The following is a 23,927-nucleotide window of genomic DNA, read 5'->3' on the forward strand; positions in this document are numbered from 1 at the left end:
ACGTCCCTGGGAAGGCCCTGGCGCGCTTCCGCCCCCCGGGGGAAGCGCGGGGACGGCGGCGGTTTCCGCTTCCGGTCCGTGCCCTTGCCCGTCCGTGTCCCGGCGGGGATGTTGGCGGCGGCGGCACGGGGGCTGGCGCGGGCCGCGCTGCGAGGTGAGGGCGCCCGGGGCGAGGGGGTGCGGCGGCGGGACTCGGCCAGCCCGTGGCCGCGGGCCGGGCCGGGCGGTTGGCGGCGACCGGTGAGACGTGTCCGTTTCTCTCCGCAGCTGGCGCAGGCCCGGCGGCGGCGCAGGCCCGGCTGGCGGGGAGCTCCGCCGCGGAGACTCGCCGTAAGTGAGCGGGGCCGGCGGCGGTTGGGGCCGTTGGGTTGGTTGGGGGGCGGCGGGGGGCGCAGTGGAAGAGAGACGGAGTTGTGTCCCCGTCAGCTCCCGGCTCGGCGTTAGGGCTGTGCCTGCCCTTGGGAAGTTCCTGTGCGAGGTAACGTTTTTAGTGAGCGTATGGGAAAAAGGTTCCTGCTTGTCACACATAAATCTCAATTTTGCCCAGAAAAGTGGCTCTGTTGATAACCGTGCTTGCTCTGCGTTCCCAGTGGCATCCTTTCTCGCGGGCCTGCCTGCTTATTCTTTGCAAAGTTGTGCCTGGGTAACAGCTTCGTAGGCCCTCATTGCCCCGAGTCTTGAGGAGGATTTGTAATCATAACAAAAAAAAAAAAAAAAGGCAACATGAGATCCTAGGGTGTCGCTTAGATGTTGGCGCATCAAACAAAACCAGGATTATTTTGTCTAGGAAAAAAGATCCTTTCTAGACCCAGGCTGAATGTCATGAGCAAGTATCTAAGCTGAGATTGTTCAGTCATCTCTGTCACTCTCTTTTCATCTTGTTATTTGCTTCTCAGTCATCCTGTTGGACTCTTCCTCCTGCTGTATTTACAGTGCACAAAAAAATGTCTGTCTAGCACTTATGCAAACTTCCGTCCATATCAAAGTCTCTAGTACCATGTGCTGTGTCATAGAATCATTAAGGTTGGAAAGGACCTCTAAGATCATCAAGTTCAACCGTCAACCCAACACCACAATGCCCAGTAAACCATGTCCCCAAGTGCCATGTCTACATGTTTTTTGAACACTTCCAGTGATGGTGACCCCACCACCTCCCTGGGCAGCCTGTTCCAATGTTTGACCAGTCTTTCAGTAAAGAGATATTTCCTAATATGCAGTCTAAACCTCCCCTGGTGCAACTTGAGGCCATTTCCTCTCATCCTATCGCTAGGTATACCACAACACATGTATGTTGCTATAGTCTAGTCTCTATTATAGCATCCTATATATTCCACTATACAGCTACCTTGTGTTTAGCTTTGGATTTGCCCTAAATAAACTTTGCAGGTTACATGAACCTGCCTGGCTTCTGCTAGAAGCAGCTAGACTGGTTAAAGGGGTTTTTAAGTCAGAGGTGGGAGTTGCTACTCTTCTATCTGTAGCTTTCAGTATTCCCTGCGATAACCTTGGGAACTTTATTCTTCTCTTTAGCTACTGTCAGACCAAAAAATGAAGTAGAACAGAAGCAGCTATGTGTTTTTGGGGAGTACATGGCTGAGATTCTGCCCAAGTATATCCAGCAAGTACAGGTAGGTGTTGTTTGAGAAATTGTTCTTGTCGGGGGGGACAGAACCCAGTGAACACACTCCTTATTTGTTAGCTGTTTTTGGAAGTTGTTCTGGGGAAGAAGGATTGTCAGAATTACAGGAAAGTTGCTGCTATTATTAAGCTCCTTTGTCTGATGTCATTATGACTCTGCTGTACCATATACTCTTTTGTTTGGGTGTTCTGCTGGATTTGATGTAATGTTCAGTGCTGTTGGTGTTCGTACTCATGCCCTTTCCACTGTTTTCATCAGGTGACCTGTTTCAATGAGCTGGAACTTCTGATCCACCCAGATGGGATCATTCCAGTTCTGACCTTCCTTCGAGATCACACTAATGCCCAGTTCAAATCCTTGGCTGACTTGACTGCTGTTGATGTCCCATCTCGGCAGTACCGCTTTGAGGTAAGAACTGCTCATAGGTGCCAGACTTGGAGAGTTTCACAAGTACTGATGGCTGCAGGTGCTGTTGCAGCTCTGACCACATTTTTTGCTTTCTGACAGTGAAAAGAAAATCCACTCTGAAACACTGGGTTTCATTTAATCTGTTGATCATGGAAGCAGTAGCAGAGCTGATACTGCGTGGGTTCTTAGTCTGACTTTCCTTTTGTGCTCTGCTGAAAGTCTCTATCTTTTTTATTTGTTGTTGTCGGTTTGGTTTGGGTTTTTTTGTTTGCTTTTATCAAAGTGTGTAGAGACTTCTTTCTGGCCAGATATGAATTGGTGCTCTTACTTCTTACACTTAAGCCTGTCAGCTGCTGTTGACACAACTGATCATGTTTTTCTTTAAATCTCAATAATCTTCTTAACAATTTTCCTCTTTAAAAAAAACCAAAACAAAACAATTTAGTTGTTTAAAAAACATTGCCTGAAAGTTGGGACCAAACAGGAGATGAGGCAGATTTTCAGGAAGCTCTCAGAAGACTGGACACTGAACTTCCACTGACTTTCAGTCAATATTGGAGATTTGGTTCCCACAGATGCTTTTGAATATCTCACAGTATAGCTTTTCAGCTGTGGAAAAATGGCAGCTGCAAATAGGAAAAGAAGAGATACATCGTTGGGGAGATGAGAGACTCAGCATGTTGTCTTCTCACCTACTATTAGAAAGCTTTGTTCACAGTATTTTGGAAGGATGTTATTGTAGTTTAACTTAGGAAGATCTATAAAAGGCAATGGCAGAAAATACCTAGGGCTTACATACTGTAGGAGGCTGACTATGGTTTAGGCAGCGTTTTAGATGAAGAGATGTCTTCCCTTGTCTAATCTGGGCAGACTGTCTTTTGGGCAAGAGAAGTGAATAGGTAGGTTTTTAGTTTCTTTAGCAAGTAACAAGGATGATGAAAAGTATCTGATTTATTTCCCCCCTTTCGTTTATCTTGTGATATGAAATCATTTGCCAACAGTTGCTCAGAAAGTGAGGGATGGCAGGTTTGCCTTATCTATATTAGCTAATCAGATGTCTTATTTTCAAATATAGCTCCTTCTTGCTTTGCTAATAACAGCTTTGACTTTTAGTAATGTAAGCTTGTGATTAGGCAAAACTCCTGAGGGTTATAGAGAGAGTTTCTTTTAACTCAGTGGCCTCCAGCCTTTGAAGAAGTTGAAGATTTTTTAACTCAGGATTTTTCTTTCAAAAATCAAGTTAGTAGATTCATAGAAATAATAGAAATATAGACCTTAATGAATTCACCTTTTCCAGCCATCTTCACAGAGGCAGTATCAAACAAGGCTACACAATTTCTTACAAAGGTTTGGGATTTTTTTTTTCAGTCTGCTCGTAGTAAGTATTCCCTCCCTCAGAGGTTCTAGTAATACTCATAAGCAGCCTTTTATTAGTACTTCATTACCAGAAGAGTTAGAAATTTTCCTTTATATCCAACCTCTTTGCTGAAAATTAAGTGTATTTCTTCTTATCTTTCTCCCACTGGATGCTGAGAGTAATTGATAGCCATTTTCTTTGTGACAGACTATTGAAAGACTATTGTCAAGTGTCTCCATCCCTTCAGTATTTTTTTTTTTTTAAGATTTAGTATCCCTTTTTACTTCTTTATCAGTCATGCTTTCTAATCTCACATAGTTTTTGTTGCACTTGTAAGGACCAAAGTGATAAGCTATTGGAACCTCAGTTGTAATAGTGTCTTTTAGTGCCCAGCTCTGAAGTGGTGAATGTGATTCTGCTGATAAAGAATATTTAAGATAGTCTTAGTGTGCCTTTGCTTAGCCAGTACTGTACCGCAGAGAGATCCATAAATGCCGTAGAAGACCAGTGCCTTCTTTTGTTCTGTTTCAGATTGTGTACAATCTCCTGTCTCTGCGGTTCAACAGTCGGATCCGTGTGAAGACGTACACTGATGAGCTGACGCCCATTGACTCAGCAGTGTCTGTGCACAAGGCAGCAAACTGGTATGAAAGAGAGGTGAGTGCCAGTGTACTTGGGAGCGGAGTCTTTGTGGAGAGGGGCTATGTTTTCCTGATTATCTGATTCCCAGGGCCCTGAGGAAGAGAGAGAGAAGTGTTTCCCTGGCTGCCTTTTCAGAATAGGAGATTTCAGCAGGAGTAGGGAAGTGATCGTGCCCCCGTACTCGGCACTGGTGAGGCCGCACCTTGAATACTGTGTTCAGTTTTGGGCCCCTCACTACAAGAAAGACATTGAGGTGCTGGAGTGTGTCCAGAGAAGGGCAACAAAGCTGATGAGGGGTCTGGAGAACAAGTCTTATGAGGAGCAGCTGAGGGAACTGGGGTTGTTTAGTCTGGAGAAGAGGAGGCTGAGGGGAGACCTTATCTCTCTCTACAACTCCCTGAAAGGAGGTTGTAGTGAGGTGGGTGTTGGTCTCTTCTCCCAAGTAACTAGCGACAGGATGAGAGGAAATGGCCTCAAGTTGTGCCAGGGGAGGTTTAGACTGCATATTAGGAAAAATTTCTTTACTGAGAGGGTGATCAAACATTGGAACAGGCTTCCCAGGGAACTGGTGGAGTCACCATCACTGGAGGTGTTCAAAAAACATGTAGATGTGGCACTTGGGTGGGTGCACTTGCCCCCACATGGGCACTTATTGGGCATGTTTGGGCTTGATGATCTTGGAGGTCTTTTCCAACCTTAATGATTCTATAAAAGGGTGTTTGATTTGCTTTTGAATGAGTTCCTGCATCAGTTTTGCTGGCATTGCACAAAGCCAGGCATGTAACTGAAATTTTATGGACACAATACATGAATGTTTGGTTGGTTTTTTTTTTCCTAGTCTAATTCTACTTACTTGGCTCACTTTCTTTTAGGTTTGGGACATGTATGGTGTTTTCTTTGCCAACCACCCTGATCTAAGGCGAATCCTCACAGACTATGGGTTTGAGGGTCATCCTTTCCGGAAGGACTTTCCACTCTCTGGTTACGTGGAGGTAGGACATACACTCGTGTCTAAAGTTATCAAATCTCTCCCATACTCTTATCTGAGTTTTGGTACAGAGATGTGACTGCTTTACAATTCTTTGTCTGAAAGGCACTAAGGATGTTTGACTAGCCTGTGTTCCAGAGGAGTTGTATAGATCTCCTGCGTGGAAATTTGAAGTCATCGCAAAGTATCGGCCATAATAAGGCAGCCTAAGGCCAAAGACAGTGAGCAAATTTCATGTGCTGTATATCAAAGACATTTGTCAGGCAGAAAAAGTGCTTCTGCTTTTAGTATCTCTTATGAAAGATTAAACTTTCTACTGCAAAACTGGAGATTCCCAGAGGAATAAAGGACTGAACTGATATTAATGCAGTTGGAACTCCACTTTGAGTTTTTGTAGGCCCAGATTATAAAACTCTAGTTGAATTGACTCTTGCCATTGACCAAATATTTGCCTCTGGATGTCAAACCACAAGTGAAATGAGTGTGTTTGGCACCTGTCTAGTTTCAAATGACCACCTTGCAGAAGCAGTCAGATTTGGTGCAGTTCTAAGACTGAGTTGAGTCTTAGGAGAAAAAAGTGATGTACCACAAGCAACAGAAGGTTTTAAGAACAATAGAAATAATAGCAAATCCTGCAAGTGAGGACCAGGCAGCATCTCCTGGGCTGTGGTTTGTAGATCTAGACTAGCAGAGTGAGGATAAAGCAAGCCAGTCGGAAATGTCTATTACTCACATGCATTTCACCCTGGCTGTCCAAGTCCCATGTTCTGAGTGTTATGCTAAGAAACACAACTGAAAGCAAACAAACTGTCATATTATAAAGATTCATGAGAGTAGTCCCCAGCTATGCCAGGTGGAAGGGCCACCTTATTTCAGTGAGTCAGGAGAAATTCCTTTGTCATATGATGAACTAAATGTGTTATTCCATGTGGACTTAATATGCACTGTAGGCTGGGCACTCCTAATTCAGGGTGGTTAGTCAGGACACCTGAGGTACCTGGTAACAAAGAGGAGGGTTTTCCTTGAGAGTCCAGAGGTTTTGATGGCATCTAGATGGTTCAATAATGAGGAGAACTGAAGCTGTGGCAGAGGCGTGTGGCCTATCCACGGCATAAGAAGTAGGATTGCCTGTACTGGAGGGTGGTCTGGGTCATTACTGTGTACAGCTAATAGCAGAGATGCTATGGGGACTGTATGAAAATGACTGGCCTGTGTCCTTTGCACTGTTCTAGGTGCGGTATGATGATGAAGTGAAACGGGTAGTGGCAGAGCCTGTGGAGCTATCTCAGGAATTTCGCAAGTTTGATCTGAACAGTCCTTGGGAGGCATTTCCTGCCTATCGTGCAGCTCCAGAACCCCTGAAAATAGAAGCAGGACCCAAGAAAGAAGATGCAAAATAGCAGCAGAATGGAGCAGATGCACGGCACCATCCTTTCTGTTCTAACATAGTATTTATAATAATAAAAATTGGTATGAAATTCTTGCCTGTTGTGGTCGCATGAATAATGTTTTTTTTCAAACTAAATGAAAAGCATAGGGTGAGGGATGCTAATTTACACTCCTGATAATCCAACTGGTAGATGTTTATCTGCTGCTTTGAGTTGTAAGACACTGTATTTGTCTTTTTGGTTTGCAAATTGAATGCTGTCCGGGCATTCCCTGTGGCTAAGATGCATTATACACGCTGCTTCTGCTAGCTGTCCCTGCAGGCATAAGTCATAACCTAAGCACTCGCTGGGAGACTGCTGAAGCATGTGTGTAGCTTAAGAAATGGGACAGCAGTATCTCAGCTCCAAGATGGATGTTGGGAAGACTGTAATAATACAGCAAACAGGCAAAGCTTTTGTAAATCGTTCTAATACAGTTGTTATTATGACAACACAAGATGTACCTGGATCCAGGCCAAATCAGTTGTGGAAATCTCTGCATTGTTTCCTTGGGAATTAGGTCAGTGCCTGGTCTCTGGGCAGAAGGAGGAAGTTGCAGGTAACCTCTCATGTGCTACTCTCTCTTGCTGGCTTTTTCTTCACAATCAAGCAGTCTTCACTTTCTCCAGCATCTTCAGATTGTGCTTTTTCCTGCAGTCAAAAATATCTCCTTTCCCTTATCCCATAAAGACTCTATGCCTTTCTGTCACTATTCCAATTATTTTGAGATGTATGATGTAACAGCATTACCACTATCTTTGCTCTTGTGGAAAATCTCAGCGCTCTCCAGAAAAGCTGGAAAAATATTGTAGTTTCCGTCCACCCACCACCTGTTTGAATAGGATTATACGTTACAGCAGTCATCAATTAATAATGTCCCTTGTCCTTAGTCCAGAAAACGTGTAACGCAGTTCTGCCTCAGAAAGCTGACTGACCTCATTAAGATCTGAAAACTATTGGAGAGTGCAAAAAATAATTCACAAGCGGTTTGTAGAGATTCCCTGAGCACTAATTAAAAAAAGGGGTTTGGGGGAGGTTAGAGTACGGGATGGAGGAAGGGACAGGACAATAATAAATTCAATTAAGAAAAAAAAAAAAGGGACAAGTACTTATTGTGACAAGAATGTGATCTGTTTTCAAGAATAAAGACCTGAACTGTATGGTAAGAATCAGGTTTCATGCTTGTTGCCACCCTAACCTTGTAAGCATGGGCTTCTTAAATTTTTTTTTTTTTTTAATCTGTTTCAGGCTGCGGTGGCTGGTGGTGTTTGGGATGTGACTCAGAACAGTGTTCTCTAGTTAGTAGCATTTGCCACTCACCTTAAAAGTTACAGCTCTTTATGGGAAAGAGGATAGAGAAGGGAACACAAATCAGCAGAAGGTTGGCGTTTTATACAATTCTTGGCTCCACTTTGGATCTGCCATCAATTGAGCTGGTTAAATAGGAAATGTACTTTTAGTCCTTCCTACAACATGTTCCACAGCTGGTTCTGTTTTCTGTTGCAGTGGCTCTTTTTGCATGCCGATGCTTATTGCACAAGACCCTGGCACCACTTCTGTAACTGTGAAAATTCTTCATAAAGCACGTTTCCCCACCACGTTCTCCATCGCCCATCCCAGGTTGCTTGAGGCATCATGCCAAGACTCATGGTCCATGTATTGTAAAAAAATATGTGTTTCCCAGTATGATAAGTCAGAAGACTGATGGTAGCAGGAACAGAAGGAAAACTGCCACTTAAACATAATGTTTGTGCAGAGGGAGAATTTGATTGACATAACATCAAGAAATGTTAGGCACAATGCCCTGTCAAGTTATAGAACATGCAAGGTTTGCTGAAGAATGTGTGTGCTGGAAAAGTAGCCAGCCCTGCGGGGACAGGCATTGGCTCGCACAGGTCTTTAATATGTGGAACAGTTGCTAATGGACCCAAATCTCTTCTCATTAGAGAAGCCTAGGAGGTTATGAAGAGTGCAATTTACTCACCCAGATGCGTTATCCCAGAGCACAAGAGCTTACACAGCCTCACAAAGTACTGCCAGTGTTGGCAGCTACCTCCTCCACTGCTCCTGGGCCCCAGGGGCCATCCTGGCCTATGGAGCCTGCTCACTCTGTGTTCCTTGTGGCTGGTGGGCACTGGCTTCATGCTGGATAAGGCTGTGGTCAGCTTGGTCAAGCACACAGCTGTCTTTCAAATCCTCTGTCCCTGCCTGGTCCCTACTGCCAGCCTCCACCAGGCTTGTTTGCCTGGGCTGGATTTCCCAGCTGTAGGAGGATGTTGGATGAGATGTAAATCAGATGTAGCTGACTTGCAGACACACTCTTCAGAAGAGAGATTCTTCTGGTACTGTGGGGACAAATAGACTTTAGGTGATGACTCTCAGTCACCATGTTGAGCCTCCCCAGCTGAGTAGGTTTTGCTGGTGTTTTCCGTAACTCTGGCATTTCTCCCTACAGCCGAGTGAGCAGACTCTTCTCCCTGAGGATGTGGCTATTGACGGTGTCAGGGTATCCACATGCATCATGGCCTCACAGTCTGGATAGGCCCTTATAATTGATCTCCAGTCAAAATCCAGGTGGGGATTTCAGATGGGCATTGCACTCCTGCAGAACAGAGCTTATGGGACTACTGAGGGACAGGCTGGATGACAGCATGCCCCATATCACCCATGACACTGCATTCCATGACATCTTCTCCCAAGTTGTGTGAGGCCTGAGGGAGGGTCCTTTTGTGCAGTAGGTGCAGTGGGATGGGGCCCTCCCTGTCACTGTTACACAGCCCATTACTCCTTCAAGCAGTACATGCTGCTCATAAACTGAAAGAAAAAGACAAGGAAAGCATTTGCATAAAGACCAGCAGCACCATATCTGGAAAATACCAGTATAACAGTAGAAGGTCTCACCTGATTATGGTCAGTGCTTCACTCTTACTTTACCCAAGGTTTTCTTCCTTCTTCCCCTCCAGTGACTCAAACTTCATTTTCCCTGGGAGCCATGTAATGAGCTTCTTCCTTCCCCTCCTTCCTCAACCTTCTTCTCCTCCTCCTCCTCCCCTCAGCACCTTCCAGACAGACCCAGGCTGGGGATTGTGTCTTCCCAAGTTCTGGTCGAAATGTTTGAAGCAAGAGATTTCTCCAATTCTATAAGCAGAATTTCCCGTTCATGAAGATGCTGCCTATCACCTCCCCTGCAGTTCCATCTCAAAGAAACCTCCCTCCCAAAGAGGGTCTTCTGGTGCTGCATTAACCACAGCTTGTGCCTCAACTAGCATCCAACCAGCTCCTGCAGTTTTTGATCCCTCGTGTCTTGTTCCCCTTTTCCCATCTTCCTGCTTCAGGAGGCCATGGTGGAAAGGAGGAAACCAGCCAGCGTGCCCCTGCAGAAACCTGGCTTGATGTGACATTTTGAAACTGCTCCTACAACAGACGGTCCGACCAGGGGAGTGCAGAGGGGCAGGGTTGTGCACGCTCAGCTGTGAATACCTGGCAAGGACAAACCCCCTCGGGAGGAGCAGATGCACCGCCTGACATCGCGATCGCACATGTGCAGCTGTCAGAAACTCGGGCTTGTTTCTGTGCACCATATAACTACTGCTGCTGTACAAACAACAAGGCATATGTTTATCACTCTGCAGTTGCCTTTCTCTGCAAGGCAATTCTACAAAATTCCCCTAGCTCAAGGCAGCATCTACTACCGATGCTTGTCCCCCTCCTGTCACTGTATCAGTCACCTAAGCGCAGCCTCTGAGCCTCCTCTCTCTCCTCCCACCAGCATGGTTATCCTCCTCTAGGCACTTCAGCTGCAAGCTGTTCCTAGGAAATTTTCCTGTTGACAAAATCAGATACAGCCTTCGCAGATGTTGGCCAAAATCCTGGACTCCTCCTTGTGTCATGTGCTGCGTGACAAAGGGAGGCTATTTCATGGCCCGTGAGATGCAGGGTTTTTTTGCATAGTGACTTCTAGACAAAGTCATGCGTACCCTGTGGATTGTAAAGGATTCTGGCACAAAATAAAAGGCACACCAATCTCACTGCACAGATGGGTCATCAGCGTCTGCCTCTTGAGTAGCATGTGATTCACAGTTTAATAAAAGATATCTCATCCCAGAAGAAAGGGATGCAACTAAAGCATAAGCAGCAGAAAATAATGAAGACTGAAAGAAGTGTAGCCTGACTTCAAGATCGCCGAGGCTATGACAGAAACACAGGTCTTATTTTGATCCAAACTGAGGGTAAGAATGGCTTTGAATATTGAGGGCCCCTCCTCCTGTGACAAATCTGGGACTCTTCCATTATGTGCTGCTTTTCTTCATAGCTGGTGTGAGTCCACATATTGCCAGGTACAGCTACAGATCCTGGAAGTTTCAGGAGACATGCTACTTTGCACACTGACAACTTACTAGCTGGAACATCATCCCTACCCTCAGTAAACTGTCTGGTGACAGTAGTCACTACAAACTGACACCCTGTAACTTGCTGAGAAAGGTATACGTTCCAGCTCCACCTCCTCTCTTTTCTAGGCAAATTTCTTTCCCCCTTTAACCTGAAGGAGATGGTATTATTACTTATTTATACATTTTATTACATATTTGTATAACTCTGGCATCCCAGAACCGGTTGGAGAACCCAGGACCATACTGTGCCATACAGAATAGAAATACAGAACAGCCTGACTGGGGATTGGGCACTAATAGAAGTGCAAAGATGTGCAGAGAACAGATAACTGCTGTGAAGGGAATCAGGTGAAGTTTTGTCTATGCAATTCACACCTAAGGCAGACCGTGCTCATAGTAACCCAGAAGTCTTGTCACAGGAGGGGATGATGAGATGCCAAACCCTGGCTGGCTCAGATCCTTGCTGTTTGCTAGGTCAGTATATTGAGCTCTCCCTCCGGGAAGTTTGATACAGAACTGAACAAGTGTTGTTTCTTCTGTCTTCTTGTATATTTTGGCTGCTACTGCCCTTCCATGAATCTGCACAGCCTGCCAGCCTTATCTCTTCGTGACATTCCAGGAATGTTTGCAGATTTTCAAACTCGGGAAAAAGGAAAACTGAAAATGAAGCCAAGGAGCTGAGCAGAAGTGCCATGGGGATGAGACAGAGGTGCTGTGTGGAGGTGGAAGGGACCAGGAGATTCTCCCTTCTTCAGAGGCAATCATGTGTAGTGAAATTTGTTGCAACTAATAGCTTCCTATAATAAATTGCAGTGGGAAATCAGTCTTTGGAAAAGAAGCTTTAACAATTCTGCCAAAAACTTCACAACAAAATCTTCCAAGTTTCCAAAATATGGTGGAAAATATCCTGCGGGGTCAGCAAGTCAAACTGCAAGCCCTTCCCAGGACTGCAAGCAGAAACACAGAAAGATGGATCCGTTCCAACAGAGGCTGCTGGGACCAGAAGCAGCGAGGGAAGGCGCCAGAGCGAAGGGCTCTCACTTCCCGCACGGCACTGTCTGCGGAGGGGGTGGCAGCCGCTACCCGGCCGGGCTGCTATGGCCCAGGTGCAGTTCAATGCCTGGCTGATGCTGTGCGTGTTTGCCGGATGCCAGAGGCTGACAGGTAGGAAGCGCATCTGCCAGTGACGCCGCTCCTTGGCTTGGCAAACGTCCGTACCGTGCCAGTGGCGCGACACTTCGCCTGCTTCTTCAGACGTGGTCAAGCGCTTCAGCCGGCTGTGCTGACACGGGAGAGAGCGCGGTAGCGGGGGTTGTTCGGTGGGGTAGATGCTTTTGGTGGCAGGGGGAGGGTTTTCTTGGGTCTTTGCTGAAAAAGCTTGCTCCTGCAATAATGTTTGTGGATTTTCTAGATGCTTTTTGGGAAAAAAAACCCCACCTGTTGAATGATAAGTAGGGGACCATTTTCACATCTCCAGAGGATATTTATGTTATTATTTCATTACATTATTTGTTATGCTTTGTTGAATTTTTGTTTTACTCTACTTGAAAATCTAGCACGGCATATATTTGTAAGACAGTTACTAAAAACAGCAGTTTGGTGGCTATTCCACAAATTCACTGACTTTGCAGCCAATCAGACATCTCTCAGTAGAGGGATCTGTGAACCTATCTGATCAGTTAGCAGAGAGAAGCCCAGCAAAGAAATTTTTAGATGATGTAATATCTTTACCTGAGCTAAAAGCCTTGCTAGTGCATCCATGGAGGAATAGGAAAGAGCAGCTACATCCCTGCTCACATTCCAAAGCCACAGCTAGCTTGGATCAGGGAGCCCGCAGCTGTGCAGAGAAACAAACCTCTGCAGCCTGAGGGTTGGCAGTGCACTTCTTCAGGCAACTTGTACATCTCCCTGAAAAGCTTTAATCAAGAATGGAAAGTTGGAAGCCAGGTTTGGTAGTAGTCATCACAAACATACAGTATTAAATAATTTTTCTACTTTTTATAAGCACCTGCTGACCTTAACTCTGGAGTACTCAAAATAAATCCTCCCTCTTTTTTATATAAAAAAGCCTTTGTCCATATAAAAATAATTAAAAAAAAGTGTCAGGGAGCTTACTATTTTATACGAGCTTTTTCCATTTCGTGTTTCTTGACCTGAAGGACATGACTGTAAGAAGTAGAAGAGGGTCCTGGCTACATGACTATGCTGATCAACACAGAGAAGGGAGGGGATGCAGCCTCCCTCTCACAGTCCTGGACTGAGGCTGTGTCTCCTTTTTTCACAAAGAAATAAATAATCAAGGCAAAATAACTGCAGAAAGTTAAAGCACTGGCAGTATTAGTAAATGAAAATTGAAGAATGTCTAGGATTAATACGACTTTCATATTAATAAACTCCCATTCCTCTGGCCTCATATCCATTTTTCCCAGTTTAAATGATGTTGGGTGGCCAAGCAAGGAATTAGCTGGACATGAGAAGAGCCATAATGGACCTGACTGTGTTTCTTTTACCCTCACACTTTGCCCCTGGCAGTGGCAGATGCTCAGGGAAGAACTATAAAACTGGAATAAGCATCAGGTTATGTTTCCACCAGCAGGTCAAGGAGCCTCCCAGCACCCTCCTTCCTCTGGGCAGCATTATTTTCTCCAGCGAAAACTGCCGAGCAACCAAAACCCATCAGTTCAAAACCCACCCATACTTGGTGGGAGGGGCTTTCGTGCTGCCGGTCAAAGCAAGTGCCTTTGCTGCCATACGCTTTGGCTCTGTTGGCAGGATTACGGGCTGTCGTATCCAAAATTTACACTTGCCTCCCTTAACTTCTTCTGCTTCTCTTAAAAAGCTTCTTTTGCTCATCAAAATCCCGTGGTCAGCATCTGTCATGTTTGGCAAACTATGAGCGGCAGCTCAGAAATATTGAAGACATATTGACAAGCAAATGACAAAAATAAACAGGAAGGGCTGTGGTCTTGTGCTACCAAACTCTGCCTGATGTCTTCCAGATGAACATCCTCACAGCAGGGATGGTGCCAGCGCCAACACACCCCGTCGCAGCCCAGAGGACACCAACATCATGTTAGAGGTCTTCTGGGTGTTGGGGGCCCGTGGGCCAAGGCACTGTTAGCACCCGTGCTCCCACCTGCTTGCACGTAAAAACTCACACATTCTGCTTGTCTCATCCCTGTTGGTTTTCAGGAGCGCCTGGAAAACGCCTCAGCAATGCTCTAATTGCATTTGTGACCCCTCCACTGCACCTCACAGCTCTGGGGTGGGATAAGGGGTTCCCCCACCCAAGGCAGCCATGCTGGGGAGCTGCTGCAGCCGGGACGGCAGCGGGAGAGGCAGGGTGGGACACAAAAGCTGGACGGGTCCCATGGGGAAACCGAGGCATGGGGCCGGTCAGAAAGGGGGTGTGGGGCTGGCTGAGAAGGACATGGAGTGGGACTGGGCGGGCCGTGGGCAGCGAGTCAGGGAGCCTCTTGGTCCGGCCCAAGATTTGGCAGCATTGCAGAGGCTTTACAGCTCAGTTATAACTGGCAGCGGGTTTGTGCTGGGCTTCCCGTCCACATGCTGCTCTTCTCTTCCAGATGCTCTGGGGAGGGCTGGATATTCAGGCCAACAGGACAATCCGGCTGCGGGATGAAGAGCTGGCCTCCCTGCGCCCGGCACGGCGGTTCATGCAGATTTTAGAGTATGAAGTTCCCAAAACGCCGACAGAGATCGAGCAGCAACTGAGATACTATTCACTGACTGATACCCCTTTGCCTCTAACCGAGTTTGACCGCCTACTTTTCACCAGTGTCTACTGTGCCTATCAGGTTCGCTCCACGCAGGGTCTGGATAAAAATCTCTGGATTAGTTTCTTCTCTCAGCTGGTTGATGAAATGTTTCGTGATCTGTGCAAGGGGCTCTGCCCTGCAAATACCAGCCTCCTCCTGGCTTCCTGGCCCTGGAAGGAGAAGCCTTCACATTTAGCATCCCTGAAACATTTCTATCATTCTAACCTGGCCAGGACCAAGAGAGACACTTCATAGGGGAAACTATGGTAGGAAAGAAAACTACACCTGACTTCAGCTGCATCCCTGGCTATTTTGAATGCTTTCCACATTATTCAGGACTTCGTACAAATACACCACACATTTTTGTTCTGCTTTCCGCATTGCATTGGCAGCCCTTCAAGGATTTACACACGAGCTTTTATTTTTAAATTAAGTAGGACAAAACTATAAAATGCATTTCACCCTTTCCTGGGGTTTTTTTCCTGTTTGTTTTTCAAGTGGGCTGTGCTGAAGGGGGTAGTGCTGCTTAGATGTGTTACCTATCTTGATCACTGATGCTTACTAGGGAAATGTCCTGGCAGTTTTTTTCCAGGATGTTACACTGGTGTCCTAGCTGACTTCGTTTCAGGTATTTCAGTTCAGCCTCCTTATATTCCCCCTGTGGTTTCAGCCAAATACGCTCTCTTTTCTCCTCTCCAGTAACCAGCTAAGCAGATGCTGTTGTGTTGTTACATATTTAATTTCAGCTTTCTGCTCATGTGGCATCACGTTTTATGTGTCCATAGTAATTTCCCATTTCTTGTATTCATTTTTCTTTAAAAAGCAACCTGAAAATGTATGTATTCCATGAAGCTTTCTAGTACTTGCTTATCATATTTACACACATACATTGCTTTGTGTCAGTTATCAGTTTGGAATACGCTTCCTTAAATCTCATTTAAATTCCTAAGGATCATGACCTAGTTATTTCTTCAGCAGATTTTACCTCTTCTATGAAGCTTTTTTGTCACTTTACAAGATAAACATAATAAATACACAGTCTCTATCCTCAAAATCAGAAATAAAATTATTTTCTAGAAAGTGACCTTTTCTCTGTCTTACACATCGTGGTGTGGAATTAAAAAAATGTAATAATCTGCTTGGGAGGGTTTTGATTTTTTTGTTCATTTGTTTCTACTAGGCTTCCTGCTGCCATGATAGGTACATTAATTTTGAACATTCATTGCATGTGCTTAGATGATGGGATCCATAATTCCCTTTCTATCAATATATTCTTGATTTTCCATGCTCAACAAAGGAGGCATGTGTGACATTCAAAGTGGGAACTGCTAGCTTTTGACCTAGTTCATTTTTTTCTGAGCTGTTGTTGCCCAACAGATGGAAAGGAGAAATGGTGAGGCAGGAATAAGAAGCCTGGAAGCAAGATGCCACAGAGAATGGTTTTTGAGGTCAGGTTAGGGCTATGACAGGAGAAGAGACATTTACACAGTTCATAAAGCAGGTTGGTTGTTGCTTGCTTGTTTTGTTTTGTTTTTTTCCCCAAAGGATATAGGAATTAAGACTAGCATTTTATTTGAAATACAACTTCTAGTAAAATAGTGTCCCAGCTAATGTTCTTCTCTTCTTATGCTGCTTATTTACATACCTCCAGTCTCTACCCGTCATCCTTTTCCCAAATACGCCTGCAGTCTTTAATGTCTAGGATATGTACAGAGTGGCTGCAGACAAGTTCAGTCGGAGCAGAGAACATCATCAAAAGGCTGAGCTGGGATGGCACTAGTGCATGAAAATACTGTCTTGCTGGAGAATATGTGGTCTGAGCTATATGAAGGTCTGGGTAAAGGTTGAGGGGGTTGGCTTGGTGACTAGGATGCAAATGCAGTTTTGAACACAGGATTTTGTTAGGATCAGTTTCAGAGCATTGCTATCTGTTGAGCAGATTATAAATCAAACTCAAGGGATGTCACAAAGCTTTGTGCATACTCAGGATGAGGCACACTTGCAGTTTTTGTAGTCTGGAAGACAAACCAGAGTTTAGCTCAGCGGAAATGGCTCCAATTGCACCACCATGAAGCCTCCAGCCTCCTGGTTTCTTACTACCTGCCTGGGTGGATCCTGCTGTCAGTCCCGACCGCCTGGTAGGAACACACCTCTACAGCCACACTAGTCTCTCTACAGCAGCGCTATGGCTCGGTGGAACACTGTGTGTAAGAAACCACTGGAACACAGATGCTGAAAACATCACTTAAGGGTACCTTTGATGCCGTTTGCACTAGGTTACCAATATAGCATATGGCAAGTTAGCCATACCCTTGTATTCAAGGAGCTAATTTCTGGAGAATCTAATGCCCCTGCAGTCAACACTGCCATTGCACGGCATGATACTACTCACACTTGAGACATTATGGGCCTGCTCCTGACCCAAATATGAAGAGATTTAAAAATACATTTTTTATTCTTCTTATTTATCTTGATTCTGAGCTTTCAGCGGATGGTCTGTTCATTGATTTGAGCCCTCATCCTTTACTACAAGGGCTAGAAGCCTACTTTTTTTGTTTTTTTAAATGTATTATTTTCATTAAATGGAAGCTGAGATTCTCAAACACAGCTTCTTGATTTCAGGAACTTCAGATTAAGAAAAGCACCAAATATTGTGAAACTTGCAATAAAATCATAAGAGGTACCAACACTTCACACACACAAATGATAAAAAAGAGTGTGCACAGAGATACTGGCTCAGTAATACATACTGCAGCTCGTACAATCACCATGTTTCTTTCTCTCCTGAGCTGGTACCTCAGGTGGCGACAAGCACACAAATCTCACAAGTAACAACAAATTCCAATCGGAGAAAATTTTACATCTTTTGTATTTTTATTACTTTCATCTTCATTACATTTATTCCCTCCCCAGATATGCAAGGAAAGTCACAACATCCTTTGCTTTCTGGATGATGGGGATCTGCGGTAACATTACTGCAGTGGCTCTCTGATCCTCAGAATCTCTCTACACTGCCCCACCCCTGCCCCAAAACTACCTCATGCTTTATGCTTAAATCAAACACCAACACAGGACACACACATACAACCCGTAAAGACCTTTCTATGGATGAATGGCAGAGACAGCAGTGGCCCTGTGGACAGGGCCCAAGCGTGCAGCATAAGGAAAGCACTGGACACATGATAGCATGCTCAAAGTAGAGGATGATATCCGAAGAGGAGCTATATCCAAGTTCATGGCGCCTTGACTTTTCTTATGCTCCTTTTACATCTGCATTTAATTATTTGACCCTTGGGGTGAGCTGGCACCTGGAAACCACTTTGGCTGAACCTCTGAATAGATCAGGAAGCCTGTGAAAGTGATGTACTTGCCATGGTTGCTGTAGGCACCATAGCCATCGTGCTGATGGCTGTAGAGCCAAACAGTGTCCCCATATTGCAGAGGCAACATGATACTCTGGCTCTGCATCTCCCGCCTCTTGGAGTGGTTGTCATCATAGATCATGGCCTGCACCTCATTGTGGTTCTTCATAAGTTTCACTGACATAGTCTTAAAGGGCATTTTGCCAATGGTGAAGGAGAAATAGTATGCACCAGGTATACGGCATGAGAAGATGCCAGTGGAGGAATTGAAATCTTTTCCAATGTTCACAAACTCTGTGTCAAATGTGATTGGCTCATGCTGGGTTTGCTTGTCATCTGTCCCCAGGAGACTTTGTGAGCGGGCAACAGAAAATGCAGAGCGAGGGTCTTGTTCTCTGGTTGGTTGATCAGATAACGTGTGTCGCTGTGAAGCTTCATTCTGCTCTCCAGGAAGTTGCTGAATAGTGTGATGGTGTGGCCCAAGCTCTTGAGAGCTAAGAGTGTTCTGGAAGAAGGCAGAAGTGTCTGGATAGATTAGGTAGCCATTGAAAGTTGTATAGGGGCCCACGTTGCTGTAAAGAGCATACTTGGGGTCTCCATGTAAACGCAGCCAAACTGTGTCACCATAGTCAAGTTGCAGCATGGCACTCTGGCTGGCTACCTTCCGTTCCTTGCGGTGATGTTCATCATACACAATCACTTGCACCTCATTCTTGTTTCTCATCAGCATGACAGACAAGTTTTTCTTTGGGTATTTCCCAACAGTGAAGGAGAAGTAGTAGGCTCCAGGGATCCGACAGCGGAACAATCCAGTCTTGGGATCAAAGTCATTGCCAATGTTCACATACACTTTGTCAAAGGTAATGACCATCTCAGAGCTCCCTTCCATGCTGCTGGTTCTGGCCACAGAGAAAGCAGAGCGAAATTCAGTACTGGTGTCTGCTGGGAAGCCATCTGTAGGCAGAAAAATCATGCAGCAAAGGAAGCCAAACAGGATCTGAACCTTCAGTGTCATCATTGTATCTGAAAGGAAAAAGCATATTTTAGCAGGAATCCCATTAATTTCCAGTTCATACTCCAGTTGAAGCCCAGACCTGAATCTTGCTAAACAGACTTGAAGGTCTATGTCCAATTATTGAGAAGTTTCCAGTGCATTCTCTGATCAGTGTACAGGACCACACTTCAGTTCAGATCCCAGCACCATTTTCATATTTTCCTAGCAAGAGCTGGACCTTTCTTCCCTGTACTCATAGGAAGAAAAAGAATCTTGTCTTTTGAAAGTCTGGCTATCCTACAGTTTGCCGTCAAAACACTGTGTGGCTCACAATTCAGAGGGATCTCAGAGCTTGCCAGGGCTTTGCCAGAGCTCCCTTTTGCAGCGATTTTATTCATAAGACCAAGGATGAAACAAAGCCCTACACAGACCCTGTATTATACAAGTGAGATACAGCTGAAGGGGAGGGAGAAGAGGACATACGCTGTAGAGATTCCCATGCAGATGCCATTGCCTAGCACTGCACTAGCTGTTTCACAGGATGTGGAAGCTGGAAGCCAAGTAAGTTGGTAGACCCTATTATTCAGACAGAATTCACCATCAATCTGTGAAGAATGTGAAGAAATTAGAAGAGGGATTGTTTAGGGAATGAAGGAAGGCAATGGAGAAAATGAATGACTGAAAAAAAGAAGGAAAACAAAAGATAAATAAAAGGCAAGTCTCCCAAAGTATAGAATCCCTGAGAGAAAACTGAAATAGCAAAAACAGGGAAACAACTCCCTATCTGGATAATAGACCAGACAGAAAATACTTCTTTGACCCTTAAAAAAGAGGGATAAGTTAGGAGCTAATGGGATTTTCTGCTTCTAGTTTCTGTGATTTTTTTTTTTTTGGGACTGAGGCCAAAAATCATCTATTAGTGCTTTCAGGCTTAAAACAAAACTGCCAGTCATTCCAGTGAGAAGCTTCTCTCTCTATCACCTTTCTGTGCTTATTAAAATATCATTCAGGCTGTGAGGCAACTGCCTGGTTTGCAGTCTGCCCCATCTGTCACCCCAGAACTGGTGCCTTGCCAGCCTGCAAACAATGAATTCACAGACCAGCAGAACAGGAGCAAAACATGCTACTCAGTGGGGGGGGGGGGGGGGGGGGGGGGGGGCGGGGGGGGGGTGTGAAGACAAATCCTGAATTAAAAGCGATAAAGAGGTAAATATTTGAATCAATTGGGAGGACCTAGTAATAGACGCAAAGCAGATAGAATCCACATAGACTGAGGTGGCAATGGGATCCTGTTTTGGCAAGATGTGATACCTAGAATAACTCACCAGCAGGAATTCAGCTCAACCTACAGTCCCTGCTCTTTCACACCTGAGAATAAAGATGAAATCTGAAATGCAGCTCTAATAAATATGAACCCAAGAATGAATTAGATTCTCACTTAATTACATGAAAGTGACACACTAGCAAAGACAAAAAGAAATATCCATCCATGTCCTGATTTTACATTAGATCACCTCTCTCACAAACATATCAGTATTTTCTTCCATGCCCTTGAATTCAGCATGTTTTTCCTGACTTAGCCTTGCTTCTCCTGAACACATACATAGGACCCCACAGGCTGCACTGAAGGGTGTTGAGAGAACCGACTGATGTCATATTGAGGCCACTCTCTATCATCTTTGAAAGGTCATGGAGATCAAAGGAGGTCCTTGGTGAGTGGAGAAAGGCAAATGTTGCACCCATCTTCTGAAAGGACAAGTGAGTCAACCTGAGGAACTACAGGCCAGTTGGCCAGTGAGTCCCTCACTTTGGTCCTTGGGAAAATCATGGAGTGTTCTTTCTGGAACACAATTCTAGGCAAAGGAGGTGATATTTAGTATGTGTTGATCAAATGAGGGTAGATCATGTCTAACCAAACTGATTGCCTTCTTGTGAGAAAAGACCAGTGGATGTCACCTACCTTTTAGCATGGCTTTTGTTACAGTGTCCCAGAGCATTCCCGTATGCAAGTTGTGATGTTACAATCTAGATAAGTGGACTGCTAGATGGGTGAAAAACTGGCTGGTCTGTTAGGCTCAAGGGTTAGTGTTTAATATTTCATTTCAGATGTCATTTTTAATATTTTTTATCAATGACCTGGAGAAGGAGACAGAATGCCCACTCATCAAGGTTGCAGATGACACTGAAGCAGGGGGTTTGCCAATACACTTGGAGGCACAGCTGCTACTCAGATGGACCTAGACAGGCTGGAGGAATGGACCGAATGGAAATTCAGCAAGGATGAATGCAAATTCCTTTACCTGTGTGTTTGTACAGGCTGGTGACTATCTGGCTGGGGAGCAGTGCTGCTGAAAAGGATCTAGGAGTCCTGGAGAATAATGATTTATACCTGAGTTAGTGCTGTGCCCTGCAAGTAATGAAGACTAACAGCACACTGGGGTGCATCAACAGAATGTAGCCAGTAACCACAGGCAGTTGATTATTCCCCTTTAGTTGGCACTTCAGTGACTCCAGAAGAGGGCAGCCAAGATGGCTGAGGTCTGGAGCACTTGCCCTATGAGGAGAGGCTGAGGGAACTGGGCTTGCTTAGCCTGGAGAAGAGAAAGCTTTGGGGGGGGATCTAATAGCAGCCTTTCAGTACCTGTGAAGAGGTTACTGAGATGACAGAGCTAGGTTCTTCACTGATGTGCACGCTGGGACAATGGCTATAAAATCCAAAGGGGAAGGTTCAGACCAAATTTAAGCAAAATAATTTCATGCTGCGGGCAATTAAGAATGGAATAGTTTGCCCAGAGAGACTGTGAAATCTCCATCCTTGGAAGTTTTCAAGACCAGACTGGATTAAGCTGTGAGCAACCTGGTCTGCATTCAGTGTTGGCCCTGCTTTCAGCAGGATGTAGAACTAGAGACCTCCTAAGTCATGATTCCTGGTTCTATAACTGATTCCCATAGCTACTGCCTTCTCACAGTTGAAAATTTACTCACTACTAACGCTAGCCATGCCACTTACATGGAACTAACCAGCTAATGGCAGGCCTGACAGACAGGCTAACTTTTATTCAGAAAATTAATTTAAGCAAGCATTTCCAATGGAACTATTAAGCCATAGCTAATTGCCATGCATCTGCTTCCATGCTGTCTTTATTTTTCCTCACTTTGCCATTTAGTTTGTGAGCTCCTCAGGGCAAAGACTCTCTTCTTCCCATGTCTGTAGAGCATTTGGCCATTGCTGCCATTTAAACAATAATAATAGGCCCTAACATCCCACCAAGAACCAAGTCCCAAACTGTCACACTGTGAGCTCAGTCTCTGGTTCAGCAGTATTACTTTTGCAGAGTGCAGAATGCTACATCTAGCACGGCAGGCTCATTTCACCTTCCAGCTTAGAAAACCAAGCCTTAAAGGCAAACTTGAAAGGGCGATTAGATGTTTCTGATTCATAGGCATCCATTGTTATTCCAATGATCACCATGGTGTGGCCGTATGGTGAACCAGGATGACTGTGACATGGTTGCACGCTCTTGAGACAAGAAATGACAGGAAAGGATTTGTCATTTGTGTTTTTAGCCACACTAACCAGCCTGGTTCTAAAGCGCTGCCTGTCCTCCAGAGCTCACTCAGTGTATCCAGGAGTCAGGAAATATACTGCAAGCCCATCACTGCTGGCCAAAAAAACACAAAAAGACACAACAGTTTAACAAACTTTGTCATGAATCTGACATTATGTTCCTTCAAATGACCACTATCCTTGTTTCTGTCCCAAAGCTAATTTCTCTGTAATAAGGTCACTTTGAAAAAGGTTGGTTCACTCAGTTACAGTTGCAAAGACTCTCTGCTGCTGCAGTCCCTTATTTATCAGCTCTTCCCAGTAACTTATTGGCAAGTCATTTAAATAAGGCAGTTAATTATGCTGTGTTTCCATTAGCAAGTTGTTTCCTTGACAGCTCCCACTCACCACTTTCAGGACTATTCAGGTTCTTGTATCTTTTTAAAATAACTTAGAAAGTATCTAATAACTGCCTCTCACATTAAACCAGTCTAAGAATAACTTGCCAATCATAATTTGCCAAGAAGACTGAGCTAGCTACAGGGCTGCCATAAACAGAGGCAGCTCACAACTCTTGACTTCAATATTAGTGTAGTAAGTCTGAAAGATAAAGATTCCAAAATGCTGTTGCTCCCCAGCAAATGCTTCTGGTGCCCAAGTCTTTTTCTAGGATAGCTTCCTTTCAGCAGGGAAGAGAAAGCACCAGGGATGTGAGGCTGGCCATGGACACTGTGGTGTCAGCCTTAAGTCCATGCTATGGCATAAGTCTTAAAACTGCAGAGTGAGGTGAAAGACCCCGGCCAGACATGAAAAGCGGGTCTTCAGCATGGGCCATACATGTGTCATACATAGCAGCTGTGTTATTGTCATTACATTTATGTATGAAACAGGGACCTTTGTCGCCTACCCTACCATTCTTTGTTATGGTAACACCACAAAAGTATGCAATGAAGCTAAGCAGATCCAAGGGATAAACCAGGTATGCTACTGCCTTTACATTAGGCAGTACCAACAGGGACAGCGGCCCACAGGGAAGAAGTCAAGAAACTAATTTGGGAATAGGAGGCACAAAACACATGATGGAGCTAAACAGTTCTTAAAGGTACTGACATTAAATTAATGACCTGACAAGATGGGGCTAAAATGGTAGTGACTCACATAGCAGAACAGGAGCTGAAAATCTTTTTTGAAAAGAAAGAGACAGAATTCACCATTTGCATGACCCAGGAAACTTTAATAGCTTTGTGCTTGCTGGAGGTGATTTTTCTGTCCTGGAACAGAATCAATCAACCAGTGGAAAGACAATTAGCTTTACCCTTCTACTGAAATCCATGGATTTAGAAAAGGACTTTCAATAATAGAAAGGTCATGCCATTTCTAGACTTACAGGCCAGAT

General features: G+C 44.8%; 3 protein-coding genes across 3 annotated transcripts; 2 read left to right on the top strand and 1 right to left on the bottom strand.

The window, feature by feature from the left end:
- Positions 1 to 108: 108 nt before the first annotated feature.
- NDUFS3 (NADH:ubiquinone oxidoreductase core subunit S3) lies at positions 109 to 6,453 on the top strand (the record flags this gene model as incomplete). Its single annotated transcript, XM_082000624.1, has 7 exons — positions 109 to 154; positions 268 to 330; positions 1,531 to 1,628; positions 1,898 to 2,047; positions 3,936 to 4,061; positions 4,919 to 5,038; positions 6,267 to 6,453. 7 exons carry the CDS (start codon positions 109 to 111, stop codon positions 6,432 to 6,434), a joined length of 771 nt encoding a protein of 256 aa, XP_081856750.1. The 3' UTR covers positions 6,435 to 6,453.
- A 5,416-nt stretch (positions 6,454 to 11,869) lies between these two features.
- On the top strand, positions 11,870 to 14,908 carry FAM180B (family with sequence similarity 180 member B). The gene is made up of 3 exons (XM_082001023.1): positions 11,870 to 12,016; positions 13,852 to 13,931; positions 14,437 to 14,908. Exons 1-3 carry the CDS (start codon positions 11,950 to 11,952, stop codon positions 14,881 to 14,883), a joined length of 594 nt encoding a protein of 197 aa, XP_081857149.1. The 5' UTR covers positions 11,870 to 11,949; the 3' UTR covers positions 14,884 to 14,908.
- Positions 14,909 to 17,904: 2,996 nt separating this feature from the next.
- Positions 17,905 to 19,008, bottom strand: C1QTNF4 (C1q and TNF related 4; the record flags this gene model as incomplete). The annotated part of the gene is made up of 1 exon (XM_081999916.1): positions 17,905 to 19,008. The coding sequence occupies one exon, from the start codon at positions 19,006 to 19,008 to the stop codon at positions 17,905 to 17,907; it is 1,104 nt and encodes a 367-aa protein (XP_081856042.1).
- Positions 19,009 to 23,927: the final 4,919 nt, after the last annotated feature.

The sequence above is a fragment of the Phaethon aethereus genome (assembly GCF_964289735.1).
Source record: "Phaethon aethereus genome assembly, chromosome: 5".
NCBI classification, from domain to species: Eukaryota; Metazoa; Chordata; class Aves; order Phaethontiformes; family Phaethontidae; genus Phaethon; species Phaethon aethereus.

Coding starts and splice junctions, on each gene's coding strand:
- FAM180B (XM_082001023.1), top strand. CDS start 11,950: ATGGCCCAGGTGCAGTTCAATGCCTGGCTGATGCTGTGCGTGTTTGCC. Junction 12,017..13,851: donor CGGATGCCAGAGGCTGACAG/GTAGGAAGCGCA, acceptor GATGTCTTCCAG/ATGAACATCCTCACAGCAGG. Junction 13,932..14,436: donor ACACCAACATCATGTTAGAG/GTCTTCTGGGTG, acceptor CTTCTCTTCCAG/ATGCTCTGGGGAGGGCTGGA.